The following is a 27,984-nucleotide window of genomic DNA, read 5'->3' as shown; positions in this document are numbered from 1 at the left end:
TAAATTAATCAGTTAATTATGTATGTTTTTAACATTTTTGTTTTGATTTTAAAACAAATAAATAAAATAAGTAATTTGTAACATCAGTGAATTATATTTAGTAAATTACTAACAACTGAATGCAGCTAATAGAGTACATAGCTGTTTATTGAAACAATGCCCTGCTTTTTGATGAGCTACTAAAAAATGGGAAACAGCATAAATATATGATGCTAGATGCAATATAAAATACAAATGTGACAACTTAATGCATAGTTTGCCTAAATAGATTGGAGACTCCGGCAGTGTATTTGTTGATATAATGTGAATGTGACACCATGTACAGCCTTCGGCATGTAAAAGTCATTGGACACAACAAGCTGAGCAGCCTATGAGAAGACGGGGTGTGTGATGGGAGTGAGCTGTAGGAAAATTCAAACCACACACCTATTAAATATGCACTGATAAGTGGGTCGTTGAGGGTTGTTGACACTGTTAATTATGCTGGCTAGCGAAAAAAAAAATAGCCTGAAGACTATGTTTGCTGTACTGAAGATATCCACTGGTTAATGATAAACTTTTCTAGAAAAATAACTGAATTCTTTATTGTTTCCTGTTAAGGATCAGGAGAAAATATTTATGGTAGTCAACCAGAGGAACAAGTTTATTTGCCTTTACAGATAGCAAAACTATCACCACTGCTGCACTTTTTGTCTTAAACAAAACACAATCCATCTTATTGCGTTACTACACCATTAAATTGACTCAATTTAATATGTGTTATAGAAAATAATCATTTTACACAGTGATGACAGTCTTGGGGGTGTTTCTGGTCACATGCTTTTTTTGGCCACATGAGTTTTAATGACAGACCGTCTTGCCAAAAGCTTACATAACATGACTTGGCAAGTAATGTATCTCTGTCACAGATGAATGCTAACTTTGAAAACTCACAGACGAGACAGCGTGAACCTAATATTAGCTATTTATTGCTATTAGCTGTTTATCTCACCAGGGACATATCAAATAACCTCGCTCCAATATATGGATCTTTCATTCTGGCAGTGAGTTCAGGGGGTTCATATAACCTTCATGTTCAGTGTTTGGACCAACAAAAAATGCAGGACAGGCAACAGAACATATTTATTGCATAAGCAGGAAGTATGCAGTGGTGATGAGAAGTTATCAATAGAGCTGCATGATTGTATGCAGTTGAAGTAAAAATTATTTGCCCCCTTTGATTTTTTTTCTTTTCTTTTTAATTATTTCCCAAATTATGTTTAACAAAGCAAAGAAATTTTCACAGTATGTCTGATAATATTTTTTCTTCTAAAGAGAAAATCATTTTTGTTTTATTTCAGCAAGAATAAAAGCAGTTTAAAATTTTTAAGATGGATTTTTTTCTGATTGTTTGCAGAACAAACCATCGTTATACAATAACTTGCCTAATTACCCTAACCTGCCTAGTTAACCTAATTAACCTAGTTTAGCCTTTAAATGTCACTTTAAGCTGTATAGAAGTGTCTTGAAAAATATCTAGTCAAATATTATTTACTGTCATCATGGCAAAGATAAAATAAATCAGTTATTAGAAATGAGTTATTAAAACTATTATGTTTAAAATGTATTGAAATTTTTTTTCTGTTTAACAGAAATTGGGAAAAAATTAACAGGAGGGCTAATAATTCAGGGAGGCTAATAATTCTGACTTCAACTGTATATAATATATTATAATATTATATATTATATATGTATATAATATAAAATTTGTATAGATATTGTGTGGTATGCTCACTAATATTGATTTAATTAATTTATTTTACAATTATTTGAACGAATACGGCTGTATATTCATTGTGTAGGCGTAGATTTGGTAAATATAGCTTTGTATGGATCACTTAAACAGTTACAGTTACAAAAGGATGAGATAGATGACATGGTATCAGTTCAACAGCAGTTTTGATCAATACAGAAATATGCAAACTTGCATAACATTACAGAACAAAATAATACAATAAACAAAAAAGAAAGAAACAGCGCCATCTTTAGGACAAACTTGCGAAATTGACGTGGAAAAAAGAAACTTCAACACTTCAATAAATATTTTTTTACTGGTTGTTTTATAAAAGATTTCTGTTTATAATCAAACTATGGATTTTGTGATGGTTTAATATTTTAAGCAATAATCATTCGTTTTAATTAGTTTTATTTGATGATATTTACGTTTTTTAAACATAAACAAATCCATAAACAAACGCGAGTCAAATCAAATACGTTTTTTGATTCATGCACGCAATTTGCAAAACAAAAAAACATTTGATTGCAGAAAGATCAGGGGCTCGGAACCTTTCAAGGTAAAATCTGTCGGAAGGGGAACCTCCACATTCAATGGACCGGAAGTAGATTGAGTCACATTGAACAATTTTGGACTGGCGAGGTATGCTTTTCTGATCGATTTATTAGAAGACAATCACCAGAATTGACGAATTATTCATGTATGCTTTAATATCTGTAGACTTAGTAAGGTTTTCTTGCCTACATAAATGTGATTTTCCAGCAATGCTAACTGTTATCATGCGAAGCTAACGTTATGAAAGCCTGCAGTTAATGCTGGTTTGAGTGAAAGACACTTTGAGTGAAAGACACTGTGCGAACTGCACAGTTTTTGTATAATGTAGAAAATACTGTGATATTGATGTCAGTATGCTTACGGTTACTGATTAATAGTTTTGTTAATTTTGTGCCTCGAGGCTAACGTTAAATATCATTTTTGCTTCTTTGGCTGATTCATCCTTTGGGCTTGTGACAATGTCGTGTGTTGATTTCTTTGTGTTGCCAGCACTTCATATCTACAAATGAATGTGTATCTATTTATCCATCTATGAATTTGAATCTATCCATCCATCCATCCATCCATCTATCTAATTGAGGTAAAGTTGGTTTTATATTCACACATTCATTCAGTGACACATTGTGACATGCTCCCTATATTGTTTACCATGTTACTTTTGAATGTTCGGTCTGAAATCACATGTTCGTAGGACTTTAAAATAACATTAAAACTCTTTAATTGACTTTGAACATTGTTGTATTTTGATAGTTATTGGATGCTAAAATGATTTTAATATTTAGAGTTTGTGAAGAATACTTTTCAAAAATAATGTTATCAATAAGAAAGTCTCAGCGTGTAAATATAAAACCAACTTTACCTCATTATCTATCTATCCATCTATCCGTCTATCCATCTATCTATCATTAGAGACAGAGATTTGACAATATTCATTATAAATTTCTATCAATATTACCTAGGTTAGAGCGATCACTCTATTAAAGGTTAAAGTATTTTCTTTTCTTTTTAAAGGATATGCAAATATCTAAATATCCTAAATAATATACTTTTACTTCAGATGCAAAGTTAGTTGAAATTGTGTAATTTTAAGCAAGTTTAATTAAAACAAGAATTGTTTTTTCTTACAGTATGATCAGAGGGTAAAGCAAACTATTTATATGTTTTAGTGTTTATATTATGTTTTAGCATCAAAAAGTTGATCAGACATGACTCTGAAGGCAGCATTTGTGCATGAAGTAGGGCTGCACGATATTGGAAAAAACTGACATTGCCATATTCTACTTTTCTGCAATACATATTGCGATATTAAGTATACTTTCACCAGATGAAATGATCGGCTCTATTTGGAAATAGTTCACAATTTTAGATTGATTGGGATGATTTTGTAGTTTAGTGCATCTGCATGAAATAAAATAAACCAAATCACTAGCATTGACAAATACAGTCGAGCAAAGATGCAAATGAATTGCACAGAATGTTATGGTTTTCTGGGAGTCTAGCAGGCAAAATAACAATAAACTAATGTAAAATATCACTGTATAGTCAACTTTGTATAAATGCAATTAAACTTTTTTTTAAAGTTAAAAGCATTATAATTTCTTGCCTGAATGTTTTAAACTAGCTTGAAATGCTCACAGATGCTCACATTTCGATATCAATGCTGAAACGATATATATTATGCAGCATCATCCTAGCATGAAAACACCTCATAAAACTGATGTCAGACTGACTTCATAATGATGTATTCATCTACAACAAAATAGATGGAGCTTTGGTCATAACCTTTTGTGGAATATTTGCTTATTCCAGCAATACTTATGTCTTACTAGAAATGTCATCAAAAGTGAAAAATGTTGGTCAGAAACAAACATTTGATTTATAGATAAAAAAAGACATGCTAGCAGCACTTCAGAAAGCACTTTAAGCCAAAATGGAATACACTCGCACAGGATTATGGGGTAGTAAAGGATACATCCAGAGACAGACGAGTCTTTGCTGAGGCCAGCTTCCAGCCTCCGCCACTGAGACTGAAGCTCTGCACAAGACGTTTGGCCAGCGGAGAAATTAAAATGGTCGTGCCCAACTGAGCCTGGTTTCTCTCAAGGTTTTTTTTCTTCACTTTCGCCATTTAGTGAAGTTTTTTTTTCCCTCTCCGCTGTCGCCACTAGCTTGCATGGTTCGGGATCTATAGAGCTGCACATCGTTGGATTTGCTCTTCAGTATTTAGACTCTCAGTAGTGATTATTAAACCACACTGAACTGAGCTAAACTGAACTGAACTTAAACACTACAAACTGAACTACACTGTTCCTATTTACTATGACCCTTTATGTGAAGCTGCTTTGACACAATCTACATTGTATAAGCGCTATACAAATAAAGGTCAATTGAATTGAACATTTATGCTGCCTTCATTATTTGATCAGAGGAAGGAGACAGAAAGTGAAGCAGTATTTGTATTCAGATGTGCCTTGATACCTTCCTACCTTGGAAAACTGAATTTTAGAGCTTTTGGGCGCAGCCCATGTTTACTCAACAAAGTCAAATCCTTTTGGAGAATCCATTTATGGTGGTTATTTTTGATATTATGGGAGCTGCCACAAATAATTCAGTGTATGGGAAATACTAATAAATAACAAAATGCAAAAAATGTTTCGTAAAATATTTATAAGTTGTTTTCATATTGCCTAGTACATGTTAATTGGTTATTCACTGGTACATGGTGTTCTTGTGTTCGTTAAAGAAGTTCATCCAAATTAAATAATACTGTGGAAGTCAATGGTTGCAGGTTTCCAGCTTTCTTTTATTCTTAATATATTCTTTTGTCTTCAACAGAAAAAAGTCAAAACAGGTTTGGAGCAAGTAAAGGGTGAGTAAATGATGAAAGACTTTTCATTTTTGTCTTTGAACTGTCCCTTCAAAGGAAGTAACATGTTAAAACTAAACAACTGTTTATATTGTGTATTTTCAGCACATCATGATACTTTCTTGACAGTAATCAACGACCATAGGACTGTCAACCATGTTTTTTCAGAGGGTGGTTTCACGACTCAACCTGCTTTTCAAAGTGTCCAGTAAGCTCACAGCATTGATTTGATTAATTTATTTGTTTTGAACAGAAAAATCCTACACAAAACAATTCTTTAAACAAAATACGTTTCAACATGCTCGAAATGGAGCAGGATGCAGCACAAGCTTAGTATTTTCCTACCCAATTACCACACATATAATTCGTTTATTACTTCAGCCTATTTATTCTTTTGCTTGTCTCTTCTTTTTTACATGAGATATATGAGCTTTACATGAGACACATTTTATCCTCTTGGCATCTTTGACTTACTGTATGATTGATTCCGTTTGTACATTTACTTTTTATAACATAGACCCAAAAATACATAGTACTGCAAACAGCCATTAATTGAAATTTCTTCGTATCTTTCTCATTTTCTTCTTTTTCAATCACCTCTATTCATCATTATATTCCTTTAATAGTATATATTTGTACAACTTTTTAAAATTAATTAATATCCTGACATTGTTTGAGAGTCTGTTTCAGACTGTTCCATAATTTCACAGCACATATAGACATATACACACTTTTTAAAGTTGTCCTTGTTAAGATTTTGTACTTCTCTCAGATTATATCCGCCTTTTCTTTCTTTAAAAAAATGTGTATGTATTTCAGAAGTAATTTACTTCTAGCTTTTAAAAATAAAATGTGCTGTTTTTAATTTAACCCAATCATTGAACTTAAGTATTTATATGTATTCCCCCAAAATTTCAACACAATAACACGTATATGGCAACAAAAGTGTGTTATGTAATACATACATTTGATTTATTGTCCAGGATAAATCTTGCTTTAAACACCATTGTTAAAGTTTTTACCAATTTAGAAATCACATTATTTATTTGTGGTTTCCAAATAATTTTATGATCCAATACAACAACCAAGAAACTTAATTGCATATACTCTTTCTATAACTTCATTATCAATTTTTAAATCTATATTATGACATAACCTTTGTTTTACTTGTATTTAATGACAATTTGTTTACGTCAAACTACAATTTCAATTTATTAATTTCTTTTTCAATCAACTCAAGTTTTGGTAAATTATCCCCAGAACAAAATGATACCTGTAGCATCTTCAAATAAAATAAACTTGAACAACTCTAATATCATACACATCTCAGTAATGTAAATTAAAAACAATATTGGACCTAAAACTGTTCCTTGTGGTATGCCACAATTTACATTCAGGTATGAAGATTTATGGTTGCCAATTTCAACGAAATGTTGCCTATTTTTTAAATAACCGCTTATCCAATCCAAGGATACTCCTCTAATATCATACTTTTCTAATTTAATTACTAATATATTGTGATTTATTGTATTCAATGGCTTCTAAAAATTCCAACTACTTTCTCTTTTTTATCTTATTGGTAATTTCCTCAATTTTTGTTAATGCCAGAGATGTTGATCTATTTTTCCTAAAACATGTTCTGATTGATGAAGCATTTCTCATTTTTGATATGCTTGTGAACAATTCCATGCTTATGTCAATCTTACCCTGGAAAATATATCATTTTCCCCAAAATAGTGAAACCCCTTCTAATTTTTGTGTAGGCTTGTGTTTTATAGTACTGTAAAAATACTCAAAAATATATCTGTCAATGTTTTCAAACAATTATATATGATTTACCATGGAGAGATGTCACATCCATAATGAAGCTTTTTCCTCATGAATGCAAAAATATAAAATAAAATCAATCATTTTTGTTCTTTTGAGGACCAACTTGTATGCTTTTGATTAGCATTGTTTCTTTTGGGTTGTGCAGTTTCATTCACAGAATTTCTACAAAGTATGTTGTAGCCTGTAAACTCGCTAACTTTTTTTGTTCACGTCCATAATGCATGTCTAATTTCCTCATTTAAAGTATTAAAAATGTTTACAGATTGATATTTTTCTGATCCCATAACTCTGTGGTTAGTTGTTTTGGAAAATATAAACAGATGTTTCAATATAATGATACTTTCTCTGTGAATGCTGGAAATGCTCTTGTACAATGTGCCTTTTGTTTCCTCTTCCAGGCTCACTGCAGACCCAGAGCCAGGTATTAACCAGTGCTGTGCAACACTGTCATTTCACCCCTTTCAGAGCACTTCACCATACAAACAGATGCTTCACTTCAGCTGCTGACAACACACTTCCACCCAAACTATGGACTCCTCTTGAGCCTGAGTTAGAGGAGGTACTTGTGCCCCGCAAACTATCAGTTTCACCTTTAGAAAGCTGGCTTTCCCTGCGCTACTCTCTGCCTCCACTGCTGGAGGTTTCACCACCTCTGGACGAAGGGGAGATTGTAGGAAAATCCATGGTTTTACCTTCAAGTTCTGTACCATTACTGGAGGATGAAGAACATGCAACACCACTGAATTGCAAGAATGTTCTGGATATTCGACGGAGGAAGATGAACAGGCACAAATACAAGAAGCTGCAAAAACGGACCAAGTTTCTGAGGAAGAGAGTGAGGGACGCCAGGAGGAAGAATAAACAGGCATGACAATCTTTAATATGTTGTTTTATGATTAATCAAAGCTCTCTAAATTAAAGTATAATAATAATAAAGTTCTGTAAATAAACGTATGCTATCTTATTTTTTTTACAGGAAAAATTTGAGAATGATCTTGGCAGAATTCTTAGACAAGCTGGACTGAAGAAAGCCCCAGAGGGATGCACAGTGCCCAAGATCTATGTCAAAGTGGGTCGGTCTAAATGAGATGAATCTGTAAATTAAATATTTTTGACTTGTCTTTTCATAGTACAATTCAGTGTACTGTTTATTGTACCGTTGAGACTGAAACATTAACTTGAAAGAACGTACAGTGATTATTACTGTAATAAAACACCTTACCACTTATGTATGTGTTGTTTATTGATTTAAGACAGGGTATCTGCAGGGTCCTAAAAAGTCTTAAAATGTCTTAAATTTCAAAAACAAGACCTTAAAAAGTCTTACATTCACTGAAATGTTGTTTTGTGGGTATTAAATCATATTAAACGGGTCTTAATTTTCCTATCTTCAAGTAACACCCGTCCAATCACTAACATTCCATCTCATTAAAAGTTTTAACAAAAGATTATTTATTAATGTTACTTCCTTACAATAACATTTGTTTTTAATGGTTATTTAAACATTTTAACTGGGCCATAAGAAAAAATCCTTAACGTTTAGCCTTGTGTAAGTCTTAAATTTCTTTCATAATGATCTTGAAAATGTTTTCAATTTGACTTGAAACCTGTAGAAACCATGTAAAAGCATACATTCATGCCAAACATTTTTTAGCTGCTATTTTTAGTTATTTAAGAAACTATATTGTCTTCTGACCACTAGGGTGAAGCAAATCACCTCCATTCATATTGCTGTATTTTAATAATACGTTTATTTATGATGCGCTTTTCTTAAACTCTAACTTGAACTGTTTTTTAAATAAGATATACAATAAGAAATTAAAATGTAGAGAATTACAAGCTTGCTTAAAATCCCAGTTAGAAGCCAGAAGTCAAACCGCAATAATTAAAAAATAAAGACCAAAAAACAAAGCAGAATGTTTCAAATTGCATAAAAGTGGCAGTGATGATCACAAATTAAATGCTTTGATAAAAAGATGTGTCTTAAGAAGCTTCTTCAAACAATCCTAACAGCATTCCTGATGATTTTGTGTAATCCATGCCATAATTCAGGCCCAGTAAGAATTCATTAAAATAACAAAAGTTTTTGTTTTCATTCTCTATTCAGCAAACCAAGTCTGCATAATTTAATTATTTATATTGCAGAATTGCTTTATTTCAAGTTTAAAAAGCATTCTGTTAATGTAATTTCATATGATTGAAAGTTAAATTCTACTGTCACATGATCATATTTTGTTTTCTTAAAAATACTGTAATTCAACGACACATTAAAATGATCAAGTCACAATAATAACATTATTTTTTTTATTTAAAACCATTTCATAAATATTTTCAATACATGATACTGAACCTTTTTTGTATCACATTGTGTATCATGGTTTCTACAAAAATGGGAAGCAGAAATGTTTTCAACATTGATAATAAAGTGCATCAATAATTGATTATAAAAGAGCATCAAGTCAGCATATTTGATAGATAAGACTGAAGTAAATGACACTGAATGCTATTTAGCAATGATCACAAAAAATTAATTTCATTTAAAAATTTTCACATGGAAATCATTTATTTTACGTTGATATAAATGCAACATTGCAGAGACGAATATACATTTCAATAACGAATATACATGTTGCCAATTTTTTTTTAACTAAATATTCAAAATTTTGTACTGTAAATTTAGCAAGTTAAAATATTTAAATAAAATTTGTTTATTGTATGTATAAATATAGTTTTATTTATTTATTTATTTTAATGTTTATGTTAAATGTCAGTTTATTATTCTAGATTCAGCTTTTAGTTTTGATCAAATGGTTAAAACTGGGAGTAATCGAAGAAATATTTGCAGTGAATATCAGAGTTTAGTATTTCATGATGTCTTACTATTCTGGAGGAGGAGCATGTCAGTGGTCCAGACAAGCAGACGGCAAAGATTTTTGTTTTCAGTCGCTGGTCGACGAACTTGAGAGGTGAGGAAACAATCCTTTGACAAACATCGCGCAGCAGAACAAACCACCATCTTCACCAAAATTCAGACATGTTTATTGTGCTTTGCAGTAAGTAGTCAAAACTTTTCATTCCACAATTCTTATGAATTTTTTATATTTAACTTATTTTCAATGTTATTTTACTCTGTTGACCGCTGTTTACTCTGTTACTATTGGACATTTAAGCATGACTCGACTGCCTTTTCTTTGTGTGGAAAAAAAAGTTAAAATATGTCTGCATATTTGACGAAACAGTTCAGTTTTTAAGCTCTCTCTCTCTCTCTCGTCCAGTTTTATCGACGTGTTTGTTGTTACGCTGTGCTGAGTAACCTTAACTGGTCGGTCATTTTAGCCATAAAAGACTTAATTCTGCAGCATCTGCAATGATGGTTAGCAGTGTTTTTTTATGTTTTTTTTTTTTTTGTTAAAAGTGTGCAAAACATTAGATTTGATTTAACTTTATTGTCATTATGTACTAGTACAAGGCAACGAAATGCAATTTAGGTCTAACCAGGAGTGCAGGATATAGGTATAAGTTATATAGTGCAACTATAGGTGATATTTACAGATGGATGTATATGAACATGGTCTGATGTACAACTACAGTAAGTTCAAATAACTAACAACCAGAAAGTTTTTCTTGCTTTTGTGCTCTTGCTTTTTGGGTTTTGTTAAGGTATTCTCTGTCTTGGAACTAATCCATGGAAGTGAAGTCCTTTATGTGAAAAAACACGCCTATTGTTAATAGCCTTGTTTAGACACTGCCATACACTGTAAAACCCAAAAAGGTAAGGTAACTCAAACCATTTAAGAAAACCGATTGCAACAAACCATTTGAGTTAAAAAACGAAACATTATGAGTACTGTGAACTTAACGATTTTTGTAAATGATAGTATTTAATATGAACTGTATTTTACTGTAGGACAGTTATGCGGTAGTTTACTGTATTTTAAAGTTGCATTGGGAAAATTACTGTATATTTTAGTACATATCTTACAGTAAATATGTACATAAAATTCTGTAAATACACATATAGCAAGATATATGCTGTAGATGCAAATACTGTATTTTTGCTGTAATTGATTTACAGTAAGTTACTGGCATACTATTGCCAGTAAGTTACTGTAAATTCTACAGGAAATTGTTAAGTGTAATATTTGTTCAATACAAGATCCTTCGATTAATATAAAGTTGAAGAAAAACATTTAAAAGCAGTTATCCAGTATGTTACTGTATTTTAAAGTTGCATTGTGAAAATTACTGTAAATTTTACAGTAAATATAGACATACAATACTATAAATACACAAACAGCAAGATAAATGGTGATGTAAATGTAGATACAGTAGTTTTGCTGTAATTAGTTTACAGAAAGTTACTGGCGAACTGCTGCCAGTAAATTACTGTAGATTCTACAGGATAGTGTTAACAGTGTTTAAAACTTGAAACATCTACAGACTTGCAGTTCTGAGACAAGTAGTCAGAATTGTGTCTCATAATTTTGATATATGGTTTACAATTTTTCATGCAACTCCAGTAAAAAGTCACTATTACCAACTTATAACCATAATTTCTTGATCTTAAGTAGTTTATTTTCTTCTCGGAAAACATTTACATTACCTTTAGTGTTGATTATGCAGAGAAAGTGTTCAGATAGTCAGTATTTGTCTTCTGGTTTACATGCTGCTGAGAGGGAATGAATGAATCCTCTGTGTTGCTTTTATTCAGCTCAATTTCTTTGTCTTGGCATAGCAACAAATAACACATTTAGTAATAAGTCTTCTGCAGTTTAAACTGTTTTAGTCTGTCTGTATTCACAATATGAATGTAATACATGCTAACAGTGATTTAAAGGGGCAGTTCACTCAAAAATGAAAATGTACTCACTATTTACACACCATATATATATATATATATGTATGTATGTATGTGTGTGTGTGTGTGTGTGTGTGTGTATAACTCTAACTCTAATTCTATAATGCTTGTATTCTTGTTCTCCTTTCAGCCTGCAGTGCATTGATCTTACCATGTGGTAAGTGAACAACAAAATGGTTTGATAGAGGTTCTCCAGTGTTGTTGATACTGCATTAACCCAAATGAATATTCATGTTTATGTTTTTCAGTCTGGACACAAAACGACATACCGAGTGTGGTTGTAGAGGCGAGGAACATTACAGTTCCAACAGGATCGGATGTGGTTCTGCCGTGTCATAACCAGAGGATGGTTTGGAGACAGGATCGTCTGCGGGACCGTCAGCGAGTTGTGCATTGGGACCTGATCCGGAACCAACCAGATTACACTGTGGAGCGTATTTTAGACATGTTTTCAGGGGGAACGGAGCGCTTGTACAATGACTACAACAAAGGCCGAATCTCTATTGCAAAAGACGCCTTCAGTGATGGAAACTTCTCACTAGTTATTAATAGTAAGTTCATGTTTTTTAGACCATGTCTGTGCCATCATTTTGATTATTTAACTGGTAGTATATGATGCTCTTTTGTATTTGTGCAGATGTGGACATGAATGATAAAGGCATCTATACCTGCAACCTGCATCACCACTATTGCAAAGTCCACCAGTCCATGCAAATCCAGCTCAACGTCACTAAATCACGTAAGAGAAAAAACCTGACATCTATACATTGAAGTGAAAGCTCAAGAAAATGAGCCTGTTTCTGCATTAAAGTACAAAAATTAGAAATAAAATAAAAAAGTGATTTATATAATTATATAACAGATCTTTTAAACTAACAAAGTAATTTTTACTTTTAATATAACTGTCCCAAAATGACCTTCCATGTCTCAATTACAGCTTCTTATATAACAATATCAATTTTTATCTCACAAATATGCTTTTGTTTTACAATTATGACTTTTCAATCTCACATTTTTACTGTTATATTCCATACACTCATTGGCCACTTTATTAGGTACACCTGTGCAACTGCTCGTTAACCAAATTTCTAATTAGCCAATCACATGGCAGCAACTCAATGCATTTAGGCATGTAGACATGTTCAAGACGATCTGCTGCAGTTCAGACCAAGCATCAGAATGTGGAAGAAAGGTGATTTAAGTGACTGAATGTGGCATGGTTGTTGGTGCCAGACGGGCTGGTTTGAGTATTTCAGAAACTGCTGACCTACTGGGATTTTTGTATGTACAACCATCTCTAGGGTTTACAGAGAATGGTCTGAAAAAGAGAAGATATCCAGTGAGCGGCAGTTCTGTGGGTGCAAATGTCTTGTTGATGCCAGAGAATGGCCAGACTGGTTCCAGCTAGGCATGGGCCGGTATAAGATTCTGATGGTATGACAACCTTGGATAAAAAAAAAATCACGGTATTACGGTATTGTGGTTACTGCTCTAAAATATATTCTTTTTAAATGTCTGGTAAAAAACAAACACTTTTTTCCTCTTTAATAACAATATATTTTATTTTTTTGAAATATTTATAATATTTTGGAGCAGTAAACATGTCAGGCTAAATAATCCAGATTGAATCATTGACTTCTGCTGTCTTTATTAGTTTCAAAAACACAGATTTCTTTACAATTTAAAACGACATATTTGGATTTTTTTTTCTGCTGGAGATGCTGTTGTCCTAAAAAATAAACAAAAAAAGTTAATAAAAAATCTCACACATACCTTAGGAATAGTATCACAGAAAAATTTGGCAGTTTTAAAACCTTGACTTTTCCAAACCATGGTATACCTTGAAAACGATTATAGTCCTATGCGTAGTTCCAGCTGATAGAGAGGCAACACCATCTCAAATAACTACTCATTACATCCAAGGTATGTAGAAGAGCATCTCTGAATGCACAACACGTCGAATCTTGAGGTGAATGGGCTACAGCAGCAGAAGACCACACCAGGATCCACTCTTGTCAGCTAAGAACAGGAAACTAAGGCTACAATTTGCACAGGCTCACCAAAATTGGACAATAGAAGATTGGAAAAACGTTGCCTGGTCTGAGGAGTCTCGATTTCTGCAGCGACATTTAGATGGTAGAGTCAGAATTTGCCGTCAGCAGCATGAAAGCATGGATCCATCCTCCCTTATGTCAATGATTCAGGCTGGTGGTGGTTGTGTAATGTGTTTGGGCCCATTAATACCAATTGAGCATCATGTTAATGCCATGTCATAAAACGTGAATCATCTCAGACTGGTTTCTTGAACATGACAATGAGTTCACTGTACACAAATGGCCTCCACAGTCACCAGACTCCACTCCAACAGAGCACCTTTGGGATGTGGTGGCACAGGAGATTCGCATCATGGATGTGCAGCCGACAAATCTGCAGCAACTGCGTGATGCTATCATGTCAATATGGACCAATTTCCAATACCTTGTTAAATCTATGATCTATGGCACGAAGGAATAAGGCAGTTCTGAAGGCAAAAGAGGGGGTCCTAGTAACGTGTACCTAATAAAGTGGCAGGTTAATTTTATACTGTATGTATTTTTATCTCTTACTTTTAATTTATCAACCTTACTTTTACATTTCTTTTAATGTGGAAACAAGGAAATACTTTTTGACACATTTATAAAAAAGATACGAATGTGTAAAAATATGAAATTTGTCTGATAATGTTTTAGTTGTGGCTGTCCTGTAAAAGTGTATTGGTCATTAATTAATAATATTAAATCATTATCAAGTATTGATCACCAATCAAGTATTAAATCATTAATCTGCCACCTCAAGCTTTAAAAATCCCCTATATGTCAATCTCTGCAGCTCGAAAGGAAAAGCGCGTCTGGAATGGCGATAAATCAGTGTTTGTGGTTCTGGTAGGGAAGAGTGTGGTTCTTCCCTGTATGAACCGCAGGCAGTTGTGGACGGATGGTCAGAGGGATGAGGGCCAGCAGCAGGTGGTCCACTGGGACTGGCAGGCACCTGGAGTCTCCCGTGACCGAGCCGACCGCCTCATTGACATGTACGCCTCTGGAGAGAAGCGGCAGTACGGGCCGCTCTACCTCCAAAAAAAGATGAACATCTCAGCCGATGCCTTTACTCTAGGGGATTTCTCTTTGAGCCTCCATAACATTCAGCTAGCTGATAAAGGCCTGTTTTCCTGCCATCTTCACCATCATTACTGTGGCCTGCATGAAAGACGGATCTTCAGGGTGATCCTCGGCCCTTCTGTCCAGGCTTTGCCTCCAGTGCGCTCCTCTACCGAAGCACAAAAAACCCCTGCTGATACTGTCCTGCCTGCTGATGATCCAAGTGAGAAAATATTTTTTATTATGTTTTTTTAAAGAGCAAATCCTGTCATTTAATAACTAGTCTTCCCAAACCTAAATGACTTACTTTCTTATGTGGAAGGTAAAAGATACATTTCAAGGCCATGTGAAATCAAAATTTACAGTGCATTTTGCTAGCGCATATTGTTATTGTTTAGGTGAACAATTAATCTGTAAATTTATCTACTGAAACAAAAGTTCTTTATTTAAAGTCTGACCATATGCTAAGTGGCGGTTCTTCTGTCAGTTTGACTGCTTCAGCCACAATATTCTAAACCACACCATACTGTTAGTTTGCTATGAGGGAATGATGCACAAAAAGAAGGCCCTGCCCCCTACTCAATATTCAGTTTCAGGTGGAAGTTCATAAACATACTGGAATAACAGTCTCAGAAATTTCTTGTTCATGCGGACTTTAACAACAAAAATAGCGATTCAAAGGCAAGCGAGTCTGTTCATTTTACTCAGAATGCCTTTCTTAAAGAGTTTTTTAAAAAGACATTCTGAGTAAAATGAACTAACGGTGATGTCTAACTTTACTGTAGTTTTCAAATGGCTGTGCATATCGTATATAGTGCTGTCTTGAGCATTTTCAGGAAGTGTCACCAAAATCTGACTTTTTTTTGTATTGGAAAACTGTCATAATGAAAATATAACAAAGCCATTTGACTATCTTGTTCATAATCAATGGTGTCAGGATGTTTTATCTTGATGACACTGACACTTTGATTGACATGAATACTTGCTTTTGAGGAATGAGCTATTTTGAGAAATGCATTTAACTGTTGTGCAAATGTAAAGGGTTGTGAGAAATGCACCAAAGCGACTGAGAAAAACTGTAATATTAGTTATAGAAGAATTGACAAGCAGTTTTTGCCACTAAAGTGAACAATGTTTTCAATATCTAACACAAAAGTTGTCCATATACCTTCCACATTATATTTTAAGTCAATTCTAACTCTCATGATAAAGAGACAGTGTGCCCAAAAACAAAAATTCTGTCATCATTTACTCACCCTTCACTTCCTCAAAACCTAGTTGACTTTCTTTCCTCTGTCTAACACAATAGGAGATATTGTAAAAAATGCTGATAGCTGGTACCCATTGACTTCCATGTATTTTTTCACCTACTTTGGCAGTACGTGCTACCAGCAACCATTCATTCATCAATTTTTTCATCTGCTTAGTCTTTTATTTATCAGGGGTCACCACAGCGAAATGAACCGCCAACTATTCCGGCATATGTTATACGGAGCGGATGCCCTTCCAGCCTCAACCCAATACTGGAAAACACCAACAACCAGATTCTTTAAAATATCTTTTTTGGTGTTCAACAGAAGGAAGAAACTCATAAAACTACATGAGGAAGAATAAATGATGAGGTCACTTTTGTTTTCTTGGTGAACTATCACTTATTCCATATAAATTGGTGAACATATCACTTACAAATGCACCTTTTTTGAATCTAGACATAAACTATTTGAGCTTTAGGCTGATGATTTCGAAGCTGTCTGTGAATAAAGAGAACTTTGGGTTATAATATACTGCTTCAGAAAACTTAAAGTAGTTGTATGGATAACACTTATGGTGCATTTTTTTTAATTATTATGACCATAAATTGTGTGGCAGGATCTTTCTAATGAACTATGTTGAACACTTTAGGTTGAGGTTGAGGTTTAGGTTGATGTTGTCTGAATGTACACTATATAAAACACTATTTTAAGCTTTAAGTTTACTCTAAGATGAAAATCTTGGTAAACTCTTAATTAATTCTTGTTCAATTAAAAAGCCTTATTTATTTTTTATTAATCGGAGAATATTTTTGCAAAGTAAAGTTCCCTTTAACCACTATAAAAAATAGAGTCTAAAGTTAAACAGTGAAATAATAATTCATAGGCTTTCATAAGGCCCTTAATAAATTTCTGTGTTTTCCTAATCAGCTCTTTTGCTCCTCCCTTGCTGTATATTTTGGTTTGGGGAGGAATGTTTCTGGACTATATTTACTTCCTCCCCATTTTCTCTCTGTTTACGTTTGCTGAACACCCCTGCTTGGTCTCCTCCAGACAGCATTGGGAATTTTACATTAATCTCTCCGTCTCTCTCTCTCTCTGTTTTGAGCAGTTTTTAACATTGTCTTTAGTGTTTGTTCAGACTGACTCACTCACTCCAGTCATTTTGGCTTTGTCCCTGTCGTCTCTGTGTTTCAAAACACTTCTAAAGATGAGTTTGTACGAGTGAATGTTTTCAACAGAAATGCAGTGAATAGGTCATAAAGGAGGTGGGGGAGGTTTTATTGGAAGACTGCTTCATATTTCCTCTGCTAAGCAATGACTGGACTCGCTTTTTAAAAACTATTACAGCCCCACAAGCAACATCTTGCTTTCCTGGGGTTTGCAGATTTTACCATCCTTGCTCAGACAATATTCCCCGTCTTGTGCTGGCAATGGGCTGTTTTTCTGACATGAAAAGCCACATCTGTAAAACATCTGGCCCGTTGTAAGATGAAAGCTGGAAGCAGGAATGGTCCGTGTTAGATTCACATCTTCGCATGTCTGTAAACATTTTGTCCCGGTCCAATATAAGTAGAAAAAGATGCCATAACATCAGTCAGCTATGTTAGTGATTTATTGTATAGTCTAGTATAGTGACCTTTTGTCTTTCTTAAATATGAAAAAAATATTTGTATTAATTAATTGTATTATTATTATACTATACACATTACCATATATTATTAATATTTTTAATTAAGTTTTAATAAATAAAAATATTATTATAGACCATTTTGAGGGATGTAAATAAAAACAATGGTTCCAACGTATTTCCTGTTTTACATTTTTTATTTATATATCTTCAGAGAATCCAAAAAGAGCCACACATTGATAATGTTATGATAGCTGTTTTAACATTAAGGTATAATTGAATTGCCAGTTATGAAAGTTCTGAAATAGTTTCATAACAAACAGGAAATGTTCATGAGCCAATGACATGACCACATTGAAATGGTCTATAATTACTATATTTTGTAATTTTTCATACATTTCACAAGCTACTTTATTAATTTTTGTCATCTAATTTAGCAAACATTTTTATGACTTTAGAATATACAGTATTTAAAATTAAATAATGCTCTTTTTTTAATAGACCTTATGTAGCCTTAACAAAATCATAAAAAATTTGCAGGTGTAATTACAGACTAGTGGAAATACAGCAATTTGAATTGGTGTCTTGGTCCCTCTATATCTGTCCAAATAGTAATGTCTGCAACAGAAATGTAGTGAATAGGCCATAAATAGGTTATAAAGAAGTCAGTTTTCTGTCTTTCCAACTTTGCTTGTCAATATATACTGTTCTTTTATAATAATGTCCAAAAATGACAAAATTCAACTTTTTTTTTAATCAAATGACTTTAATTAAATTATTTTTTAGTGTTCTGTGTATTGATAAGTTCTGTGCTGTTACAGTTATCCTCAGTCGTTTTTCACTGCAAAACCTAGTTGATAACCTGCAAAAGCGTGTCACTTGCTCAAAATGGATAGCTCAAGTATTCATGTCAATGAAAGTGTCAGTGTCAAGATCAAGATGAAAAGTCCTGACACTATTGTTTATGAACAAGATAGTCAAATGACTTTGTCATGTTTTCATTATGACAGTTTACTCTGTACATTTTTTCCAATGCAAAAAAGTCAGATTTTGGTGACACTTCCTGAAAATGCTCAAGACAGCACTATATACTATTTGCACAGCCAATGAAAAATTACAGTAACGTTAGACATCACTGCATTTAGTGAGATATCTGAGTACAAGACACTGAATATGTATGTTTCACATTTTTACTGCATATGCTCTTTACAGTTCAATTTATTCACAGCATTGTGCAAAAGAATAAATACACCCTTATTTACAACAAACATAAACCTCCTTTGGGTAGAGCTGTGCACAACTGTAAATAATATTGCAGTACATATTGGAACTGAACCTACAGCTTACCTAGGTGTGTAAATCATTCATGAAATTATTGAATTTAGAAGACATTTTCAGGAAAAAAAAGATTTAGATTTTTATAAAATTTGCTTGACAGGTTTTGACAACTAGTTTAACAGAGCTGCATATCGTTGGATTTGCTCTTCAGTGTTTGGACTCAGTAGGGATTTTTAAACCACACTGAACTGAGCTAAACTGAACTGAACTTAAACACTAAAAAACTGAACTACACTGTTCCAATTTACTATGACCTTTTATGTGAAGCTGCTTTGACACAATCTACATTGTAAAAGCACTATTCAAAAAAAGGTGAATTGAATTGAACATTTTTGTATGTAATGACTCAAGTAATGAAACGAGGACTATTCGCTTTATATGGAATGATGTTCTACACTTAAAGTGATAACTCACCCAGAAATGACAATTAGCTGTTAATATACACATCCATTTTGGCCATTTTTAAAAATGTATTTTTTAAATGTATTTTTTTTTTGTTTTTTATAAAACAATGAAAAAATACTTTTTTTTTTTTTTTTAATCTCTGCTGACTCTGTGTTCAGAAAATGCAAGTCAAAAACTTCTGGCATTTTGAGAGTCAATATTAGCACCACTGTCACATTATTCACATTATTAGGAAATTTTGAGCTGATGCTGTTTAATTAATTTTTTTTAATATAGGTTGCAGCATACATGATTTGGACGTATAAAATTGCTAATACATGATTTCTTGATTTTTGTTGAAAATAAACAGCATCATCTCCTGTTTAAACCTCTACCACACATATAATTATGTGACAGGAAGCTTGTTATGAATGCTCTCAAAAATATTTGCAGAAGCTGCGGATTTAACAATATTGTAAACAGTTACTTGCATCTCTTCATAAGGCCTCAATGTATCATTAGTAGTCATTAATAATCATTTTGTCTTGCTTCTACATGTTTTTGACTCTTAAATAGTTACCACTGACTTGTAATTTAGAAATCCCTAAGGGCTACAGTATTAGCTAAAAATATATCCTTTAATCTTCTGCTGAAGAAAAAAAACTTGGATGACCTGAAGGTGTTATATTAATATGATCAGTCTAAGCATGTGTGACTCAGTAAACTCATTATTCACTCGAATGATATACGCTGACTCATAAACCAATCAAAATATCACTTCATTTTCTGATTCACAAAACTATAAAACACAAAATCAGCAGCTTTAAGTGAGTTGTTTAAGGGATGGTTCACCCCCCTTCTCCCCCAAAAATAGAAACTCACCATTTACTCACCCACATGTGGTTTCAAATCTTTGCTTTTTTTCTTCTGTTAAACACAAAAGAAGATATTTTGGAGAAAAAAAAATGGAAACCTGTAACTACTGACTTCGTTTTTCCTACTTTGTAAGTTATTGGTTACTGGTTTCCAACATTCTTCAAAATATCTTCTTTTGTGTTCAACAGAACAAAAATATTCAAACTTAAAACAGGTGATGGTTGAATAAACGATTACAGATATTTCATTTTTGGGTGAACTACTAAGTATAATACTAATTTGATCAGTGTGTGACTCGGTGTTCTTTCGAAAGATACACGCTGACTCATAAACTATACATGCTGACTCATATACTAATCATAATATCTGTTAATTCTGGGGTAAAGAAGTCATTTTCTGGTGATAAGCTATCTACACAAGATTCATAATACTGTAAAACAGCAGTATTAAGTGAGTTTGTTTGGTTGCTGACTTGGGCAGATTAAATCTAAATCCTCCCTGTTGTTGTGGGCTGCTAAATAAATGTAAAAATGTCTCCAGACAGACTGACCATGAAGTGGTGGTATTTCTCTCCGCCTGCACTATCGCTTCCCGTTCTGGTGGTTTGAGTGTGTTTTTTTTCCTCCATTGCTGTGGTATGACATCAGGTCTGGAACTCATTACGCCTGTTTTGGACATTCTGACATAAAACTTTGTCCCTCTCCGCTCTCATCAACCAGGCCTGGCTAAAATGGGGAAAACAAACAATAAGAGCTTTTATTATGCCTTTTAGCACAGCACAAAATAATAAAATCTTTTAAAATTAAGAGTTCTAACTCATCTGGTTCTCCTTTTACCTCTTGGTGTGCAGATACAAACATGGTAGAAACGCCTCATGTCCTCAATGTAATCCTGCCTGAGAATCAAACCCATCTTCTTCATCAAGTGGGCTACATCCTGGTGGTCTTCCTTCTGCTTCTGTTAATGCTAATTGGCATCATCATGACCACGAGGCACTTCAGAAAGAAAGGTACAATCATTGAAATTGAATTGAGGGTGTGTTCACAATTGGTCAGTTTGGTTTGATTAAAATGATCTCTGTAGTGATTGCTCTTTTAGTGCAGTACATTTAAATCAGTTTGTACGCCACCATCTGCACTGTAAAAAATGCTGGGTTCCACACAATCCTTTCATGTTGTCCCAACACAAATCAATTAAATGAACTTAATTGTTTTTACAAAGTTGATTGAACATAAAACAATTAAGTTGTCCCAAAAAACCCTCAAGAACTATGATGTTTCAACTCATTTTAAAAAAGTAATTTGAACAAGCAGCAATTTTTTTTCAGTGTGGATGGCCATCAAACACTGCCCACTAACCAAAATTAATCGCTTCTTAATGAATTCTAGAGCAAATGGTTTGAAAAATGGACTCGGTTTTACAAAATGCTCAAACATTTTTTCCTTTATGAACTATTTCTTTTAGGTGATGCTGCAGATCTTTTAAGGAATGAGAATAAACCAATAATTTACTAACTCTCATTCTATTCTTGATGTTTATGACTTTCTTCTTTCAGACAAACACAATCAGAGTAGTTTTACATTTTATCCTGGCTTTTGCATGCTGTATAAAGGTGTTGACTTCTAAAAGCACGCAAATCTGTCCTAAAAAATACCCATATGCTGCATGTCTAATGAAGTGGATCGATGCGTTTTTGACTGCTTTTTTGGTTCTTTTTTTTGGCTTTTGGCTCATTCCACCAGCTGCCAAATGCACGTTGGTGAAGTCAGTGATTTGAGTTTCTAATTAAAATATTTTGGTTACAAAAGCACATTGATCTGCTTGATAAGACATATGTTAACCCCCTTGTAGGATACACTCAAAAATATTTTTGATGCTAGTTCAAACTACTGATATAAAATGAGCTGAATCAACACAATTCTTGAGCTTTTTGGGACAACTTAATACTTTTGTGTTCAGTCAACTTAAATTTGTAAAAAGTTGGGAGTTGAGTTGGGACAACATAAAGGAATTGTGTGTAACCCAGCATTTTTAGTCATATTTTTACTGGGGATAAATTGTTGGTAAGGAAATTATAGGAAAACTATTTCTTTAAGTCTTAAAAATGTTGGTGTGAACCCTAAGTGAACCAGGATGTGATGTATCATATTCTGTTTTGGTCTGGGCCAAACAAACTAAGAAAACCAAAACTACAGGTGCGAACACAACCTAAGTTCTGATTTTATAAACAGGAAAAAGAAATCAGTGTCATTTTAGTAAAACTGCATGCTAGCCTACTGAACTTTTGAGTTTAATTGATACCTGTGAGATTATATGCTTGAATCTTTCTGAACTTTCTTTTGACTTTTTATATAATCTTTGTTTCAGGGCATGAGTTTGACATTGGAAGGACTGAGCGGTAAGGAACAAAAAGGGACTTTTAGCCATCTGTAACTATTTATGGGAACTTTTGATATACCCTGAGATGGTTTTTTTAGTATCTCAAATATATTAATGGCTAAAGTCTGATAACGCTTTATTCAGCAAAATGTCTACAATAATGTATAAGCAGCATAAATGTACATAAATGTGTTTGTATTTTTGAGATAGAAATTGAAATGGATGTTACGCACAGAATACAAAATCAGAAAAAACAACACTTTAAATATATGTTTACAGGGCTTTTATCTACTGAATTTTGTACTCTAAAGTTTTTAAAGTTGCACAGTTTTCTCAATTCATTTTCACAGTATCTAATTCAATGTCTTTGAGAAAGAAGCATGTCGTTTGTTTTATTTGGCAGTGGTCGAATGACGTCTATTGAACTTGATGTCACAGAACTGCAACCCTACAATCAGGAAGATATGCGACTGGGTAAGAACAACCACAATTTTCCATGCTTTTTTTTAACTATGCTCTGTAAAGTCGAGGGAAATGTGATCAGGTATTTCAATAAACCATGTTTTTAAATAGTTTTTTTAGCCCTCAGTTTACATGAGATCTTTTTTACTCTCTGGTGCTGCTTGTGCGCTGTAAAAAGCAATTACTTACTTCAAAAAGTGAGTAAACCTGTTGTAACTTGCAACAGTCAAGTTACCTTTTTTATAATATGCACATGATTAATTTACTTAATCATTTTAAGGCAACGGGTTTCTCTTTACTTTTTAAAGTAAAATCAACAAATCGCTTTTTAAAGATTAAAATTCAATTACATTACATAAATTTAACTTGTATTTTTACTACTTAAAAATAATATAAATATAATATAGGTACCAAAATGTCTCTAAAGCAGTAGCAGTGTTCAAAAGATGTACAAAAAGCAACACAGGTTCATTGAGAGAATGTACCCCCATATACATTTTTGAAGAGCGTGAATTATGTAGCCAGAGCTGCGTATGGCTGCATTACATCTTTAAAACGAACGCTATGGGGCGGTGTGATGCTGTCGATGGCTTCTGTTTCTTTTCGCGCTACCAGCTGGCCGCTTACCTCAGTGTGCCCAGTAGCTCGGCATGTACATTTGCGGACGCAAAGAAGAGTTGACCACAATGACATGGTTCCAGAATGGTTCCACAAAGCTGGTAAGACTAAAACAAAAGGCAAAAAATAACATAAATAAGTAAATAACAGGGTGAGAACATGGTAAGATTTTAAAATGTGGTAAAAATCAGGCAGCTGCGAGGGTTTTTCTTTTTCTGGATTGCTTTTGAAAACACTGCGGTTGTTTATGGAAGGGGTGATCGGGTCAGTCAGTGCTTTTGAAAAAACTATCGGTTGGGTTTAGGGAAGGGAGTGGGTGAACGTGATCGGTTGGTCGGTCAGTCAGTCAGTCGACAGCGGCCTCTGGTGGATTTACGTGAGAACAGCAGGCACGAATGGCACTTACAAGAGAAATTTAAGACTTGAAAAAGCATACACAGCACACTCTGCTGGATTCACGAAACGTTCCTCCTGGGGTGTATTTCGTGACGTACAAACATGGATACAGGGGTATTTATCAGTAATGAGCCAGGGTTGCCAAATAGTGAACCGTTTAAGGTTCCCAGTGACAGCTTTTATAGCTTTATATATGAAAATGTATAGTATTTAATTGTTTTTAACATAATCCATTATGTCCTGTTAACCACTATTCAAGCATCTATCTGAAAAAATTGTTTCTTAAACTGTTGTAAATATTGAATGTTTTCAAGAACAGTCTTCAGTTCGGTCTCTTTTTTAAAGAAGACATTTGGCAGATCATTAAAAAATTGCGAACTAGTTGAAATATCTATGTAGATTATTTTTAAATAGTAAAAAAAGTTGTTTGTTATTTGGGTTTTTGTAGTTGAATAAAATAACGGCTTTCTCTTTTTCTTTAGACTACAAGAACAACATAATGAAAGAAAGGGCAGATGCAAACAACTATCCTTCTCCAAAAGTTATTGATTTCAACAGAGGTACAGTAATGTGATTTCAATTAGCCTCGTTCTTGAAAACCAGATCAGATACTGTATGATCTATTCATATGCTCTTTCCTTCTTTTTTTTTTTAATTTTCTCACATAAAGAAATGGAGAGAATGTCATGGAAGTGAATGATACTGAGCTGCTGGCAGGTCCAGAGCGAGCTGAGCGAGAACAGACTTTGCATTGAGAACAGGAGTGGAATTACTGTCTTCTTGTCATCATAATAACTGCTTACATGATTTTATAATACTCACATTCTGTCGATTTAGATAAATCAAATGAAAGTGAACTAGATTTCTTATCATAACCGCAGTGTACCATAAGTGTAATTTTTTAATTAAAGTTATAACATATGCCAAATGTGGTTAGGCGGTTTGCTGAATTCAGCATTTTGGTGGTACTCTAAAATTCTATGTGGTAGAAACCACTGTAAATGCCTGAATCTGAATGGAAATTTCCTCGTAAAACTCAGGAAGCAAACATATAGCTGTAGCTTCAGGTCTAAATAGTCAAAGATGGTACACAATTGAACCTCAAAGGCAAATAAATGTAATATTTATGCAATTCTGTTGTATGAAAAACCTGCTTCTGACACAGAATCAAGATTAAAAAAATTAAATGTGACACTTAATCTCACAATTGTAACTTTCATAATTCAAATCTGACTTTTTGTCCATACAATTCAGTTTTTTATCTCACAATTTTGAAAAAGGGGATCTAATTATGTGATAAAAAGCTGGAATGTTGGAAAACTTTTATTGTTTAATCTTATTCTGTGCCAGAAACAAGATACTGATATGTGTATGCTTCTGTTATTATGTTTCTTCTGAATTTTGAGTCCTATTGACCAGGACTTCTTTGGTCCATTGTGTTTTTTCATTTATTTTTTTTACGTTACAGTATGTAGATGTATATTATGGCACATTTTGCTTTTCCAATACAAGCAAGTTCCATATATCCTTTCCCCCCCGTCATCATTTTTTTTGTTTTTTCCTTGGTCAGTATCGTTCATTTCCACAGGTTATAAGCATTTATGCAGTAGTTTCATTTGATCTGGAATGTACATTTAACTTTAAAGTGGCCATGGATCATCATGCTGGTATAGAGGACCAATACAATAAAGTTTATTCTGAACTAATTTGTGTCATTAAGATTAATTCCATTAAAACATTCTATATTGATGCTCCATTATTTTCATTTGTCTATTTTTTTTCATGTGTCTGCATGTAAAATTTAATAATGCAAAACTAGCTGGATTTTTCTAAGGTTTTGTAGTGGTTTATAATCAATTTATTTAAAATAAAAAACAATAGTAATACAACTTGTGCTTATTTATTGTTATTTCACTGTTATAATTAATTATATAATAACAATCATAGTGCATTATTCTTATTATTATTAGTAATAGTAGTACAGTATAGGGTTAACATTTATAGAACGAAATCATAAAATACAGTATTTTCTTGTACATTGATATTCTGTGTACCCATAATTGCAAAAAACACTAATGTACTATTTAAATGTTAGGAAGTGCCCTTTTGGAGACGAATGTTTGTTTTAAGTGTACAATGAGCAGAGAGGAAGAGCATTCTTGGCAGAAACATGTTTGTTTGAATTTATGACATCTGTTACTTCTTTCAGCATACTCAAGTGCAGTAAGTGTGTAAGGAAATACTTTAATTCTAATTCACCCTGACTGGAGTCTGGATTACTTTATGGGTTGTTTTGTTTTTTCTTTAACAGCCACCTAATAACTAAAGAAGGGGAAGTACCGAGCTGCCCTCTGCTGTTAAGATATATAATAACCCAAAAGATTCATGCTTGCACATCACCTAATGAACATTGTACTTTTGTGTTGTTTTATTGCACATTGTCTCTATTTTCTATTTTATTGTCGCTTTTATTTTATTATGCTCCTTTTTTAATGTAGAGTTTGTAACACTATGCACAAAATATAACTGAAATCTTTTGGTCGCAACATTGAAAAATCTTTTAATATTTAATGAAGCTTTCTTATTTACAACTGCTGCATTAAAACTTTATTGTTGTGTGTGTGCAATAATGCTATATGCTATACTACAAACAAACTATAAACTATTGTGTCCATCACAATTCCTAAATGTTTCAAGTCAAGTGTAATGTAAAAATAGCTACGTTTGCACAATTGAATTGAAATTTTTATTGAAAATATGTTTGGAACTACAACTAAGAACTTGAAAGCAATACAAACAATGGAACTGTTTTTGTCTTTCTAACTTTTTTTAATCTGTGTGGTGACATATTCTTTCTTCCTTTCAAACTTCAAATGTCCTTTCATTTTCCTTTCTAGACCAGAGAGACAGTCAAATTAATAAACAACAACACAAAAACGGATGGATGGATGAGACAGATTTATACAACAGACGGAACAACAGACAAAGATTTATGAACAGGTGACAGACAGACAGACAGACAGATAGAGTCTTGGTAGCTAGACAGACAGACAGACAGACAGACAGATGGACGGACGGACATAGTTTTAGATAGATAGATAGATAGATAGATAGATAGATAGATAGATAGATAAATAGATAGATAAATAGATAGACAGACAGACAGACAGACAGACAGACAGACAGACAGACATAGTCTTTTGGTAGACAGACAGACAGACAGACACAGACATACAGATAGATAGACAAACAGACAGACATAATCTTTTGATAGATAGACAGACAGACAGACAGACAGACAGACAGATAGAGCCTTGGTAGCTAGCTAGACAGACGGACGGACGGACGGATGGATGGATGGTTGGACGGACAGTCTTTAGATAGATAGATAGATAGATAGATAGATAGATAGATAGATAGATAGATAGATAGATAGATAGATAGATAGATAGATAGATAGATAGATAGATAGATAGATAGATAGATAGATGGGATATTTCCCATGTAGAAGATATATAATATCAGATAGAGAGATGGAACAGACAGAACAACATACAGCTAAGATAGATAGATAGATAGATAGATAGATAGAGTCTTTGGTAGCTAGACAGACAGACAGACAGACAGACATAGT

The 27,984-nt window shown here is 33.4% G+C and overlaps 2 protein-coding genes across 3 annotated transcripts; both read left to right on the top strand.

The window, feature by feature from the left end:
- The first annotated feature begins 2,347 nt into the window (after positions 1 to 2,347).
- On the top strand, positions 2,348 to 8,253 carry aurkaip1 (aurora kinase A interacting protein 1). Of its 2 annotated transcripts, XM_056449206.1 has the most exons (6): positions 2,348 to 2,416; positions 2,819 to 2,909; positions 5,165 to 5,198; positions 5,301 to 5,403; positions 7,424 to 7,890; positions 8,002 to 8,253. In XM_056449206.1, the coding sequence occupies exons 4-6, from the start codon at positions 5,352 to 5,354 to the stop codon at positions 8,110 to 8,112; spliced, it is 630 nt and encodes a 209-aa protein (XP_056305181.1). In that variant the 5' UTR covers positions 2,348 to 2,416; positions 2,819 to 2,909; positions 5,165 to 5,198; positions 5,301 to 5,351; the 3' UTR covers positions 8,113 to 8,253. The 2 variants fall into 2 exon arrangements, with proteins under 2 accessions (XP_056305181.1, XP_056305180.1); XM_056449205.1 differs by lacking the exon at positions 2,819 to 2,909 and having other exon boundaries at positions 2,350 to 2,416.
- Positions 8,254 to 9,947: 1,694 nt separating this feature from the next.
- On the top strand, positions 9,948 to 26,056 carry mxra8b (matrix-remodelling associated 8b). The gene is made up of 10 exons (XM_056449324.1): positions 9,948 to 10,078; positions 12,014 to 12,040; positions 12,132 to 12,434; positions 12,521 to 12,622; positions 14,752 to 15,240; positions 21,346 to 21,504; positions 22,863 to 22,893; positions 23,278 to 23,348; positions 24,833 to 24,910; positions 25,021 to 26,056. Exons 1-10 carry the CDS (start codon positions 10,060 to 10,062, stop codon positions 25,044 to 25,046), a joined length of 1,305 nt encoding a protein of 434 aa, XP_056305299.1. The 5' UTR covers positions 9,948 to 10,059; the 3' UTR covers positions 25,047 to 26,056.
- The last annotated feature ends 1,928 nt before the right edge of the window (positions 26,057 to 27,984 follow it).

Source organism: Danio aesculapii, chromosome 23 (assembly GCF_903798145.1).
Source record: "Danio aesculapii chromosome 23, fDanAes4.1, whole genome shotgun sequence".
Classification (NCBI taxonomy): domain Eukaryota; kingdom Metazoa; phylum Chordata; class Actinopteri; order Cypriniformes; family Danionidae; genus Danio; species Danio aesculapii.
The sequence above is the reverse complement of the archived record's forward strand: the minus strand, read 5'-3'. Positions and strand labels throughout refer to the sequence as shown.

What these genes read in the sequence shown, in the direction of transcription:
- aurkaip1 (XM_056449206.1), top strand. Translation starts at nt 5,352, where the DNA reads ATGTTTTTTCAGAGGGTGGTTTCACGACTCAACCTGCTTTTCAAAGTG. An exon ending in CCTGCTTTTCAAAGTGTCCA is followed by an intron (nt 5,404 to 7,423) that starts GTAAGCTCACAG and finishes TTCCTCTTCCAG; the next exon opens with GCTCACTGCAGACCCAGAGC. An exon ending in CCAGGAGGAAGAATAAACAG is followed by an intron (nt 7,891 to 8,001) that starts GCATGACAATCT and finishes TTTTTTTTACAG; the next exon opens with GAAAAATTTGAGAATGATCT.
- mxra8b (XM_056449324.1), top strand. An exon ending in TGCATTGATCTTACCATGTG is followed by an intron (nt 12,041 to 12,131) that starts GTAAGTGAACAA and finishes TATGTTTTTCAG; the next exon opens with TCTGGACACAAAACGACATA. An exon ending in GCTCAACGTCACTAAATCAC is followed by an intron (nt 12,623 to 14,751) that starts GTAAGAGAAAAA and finishes CAATCTCTGCAG; the next exon opens with CTCGAAAGGAAAAGCGCGTC.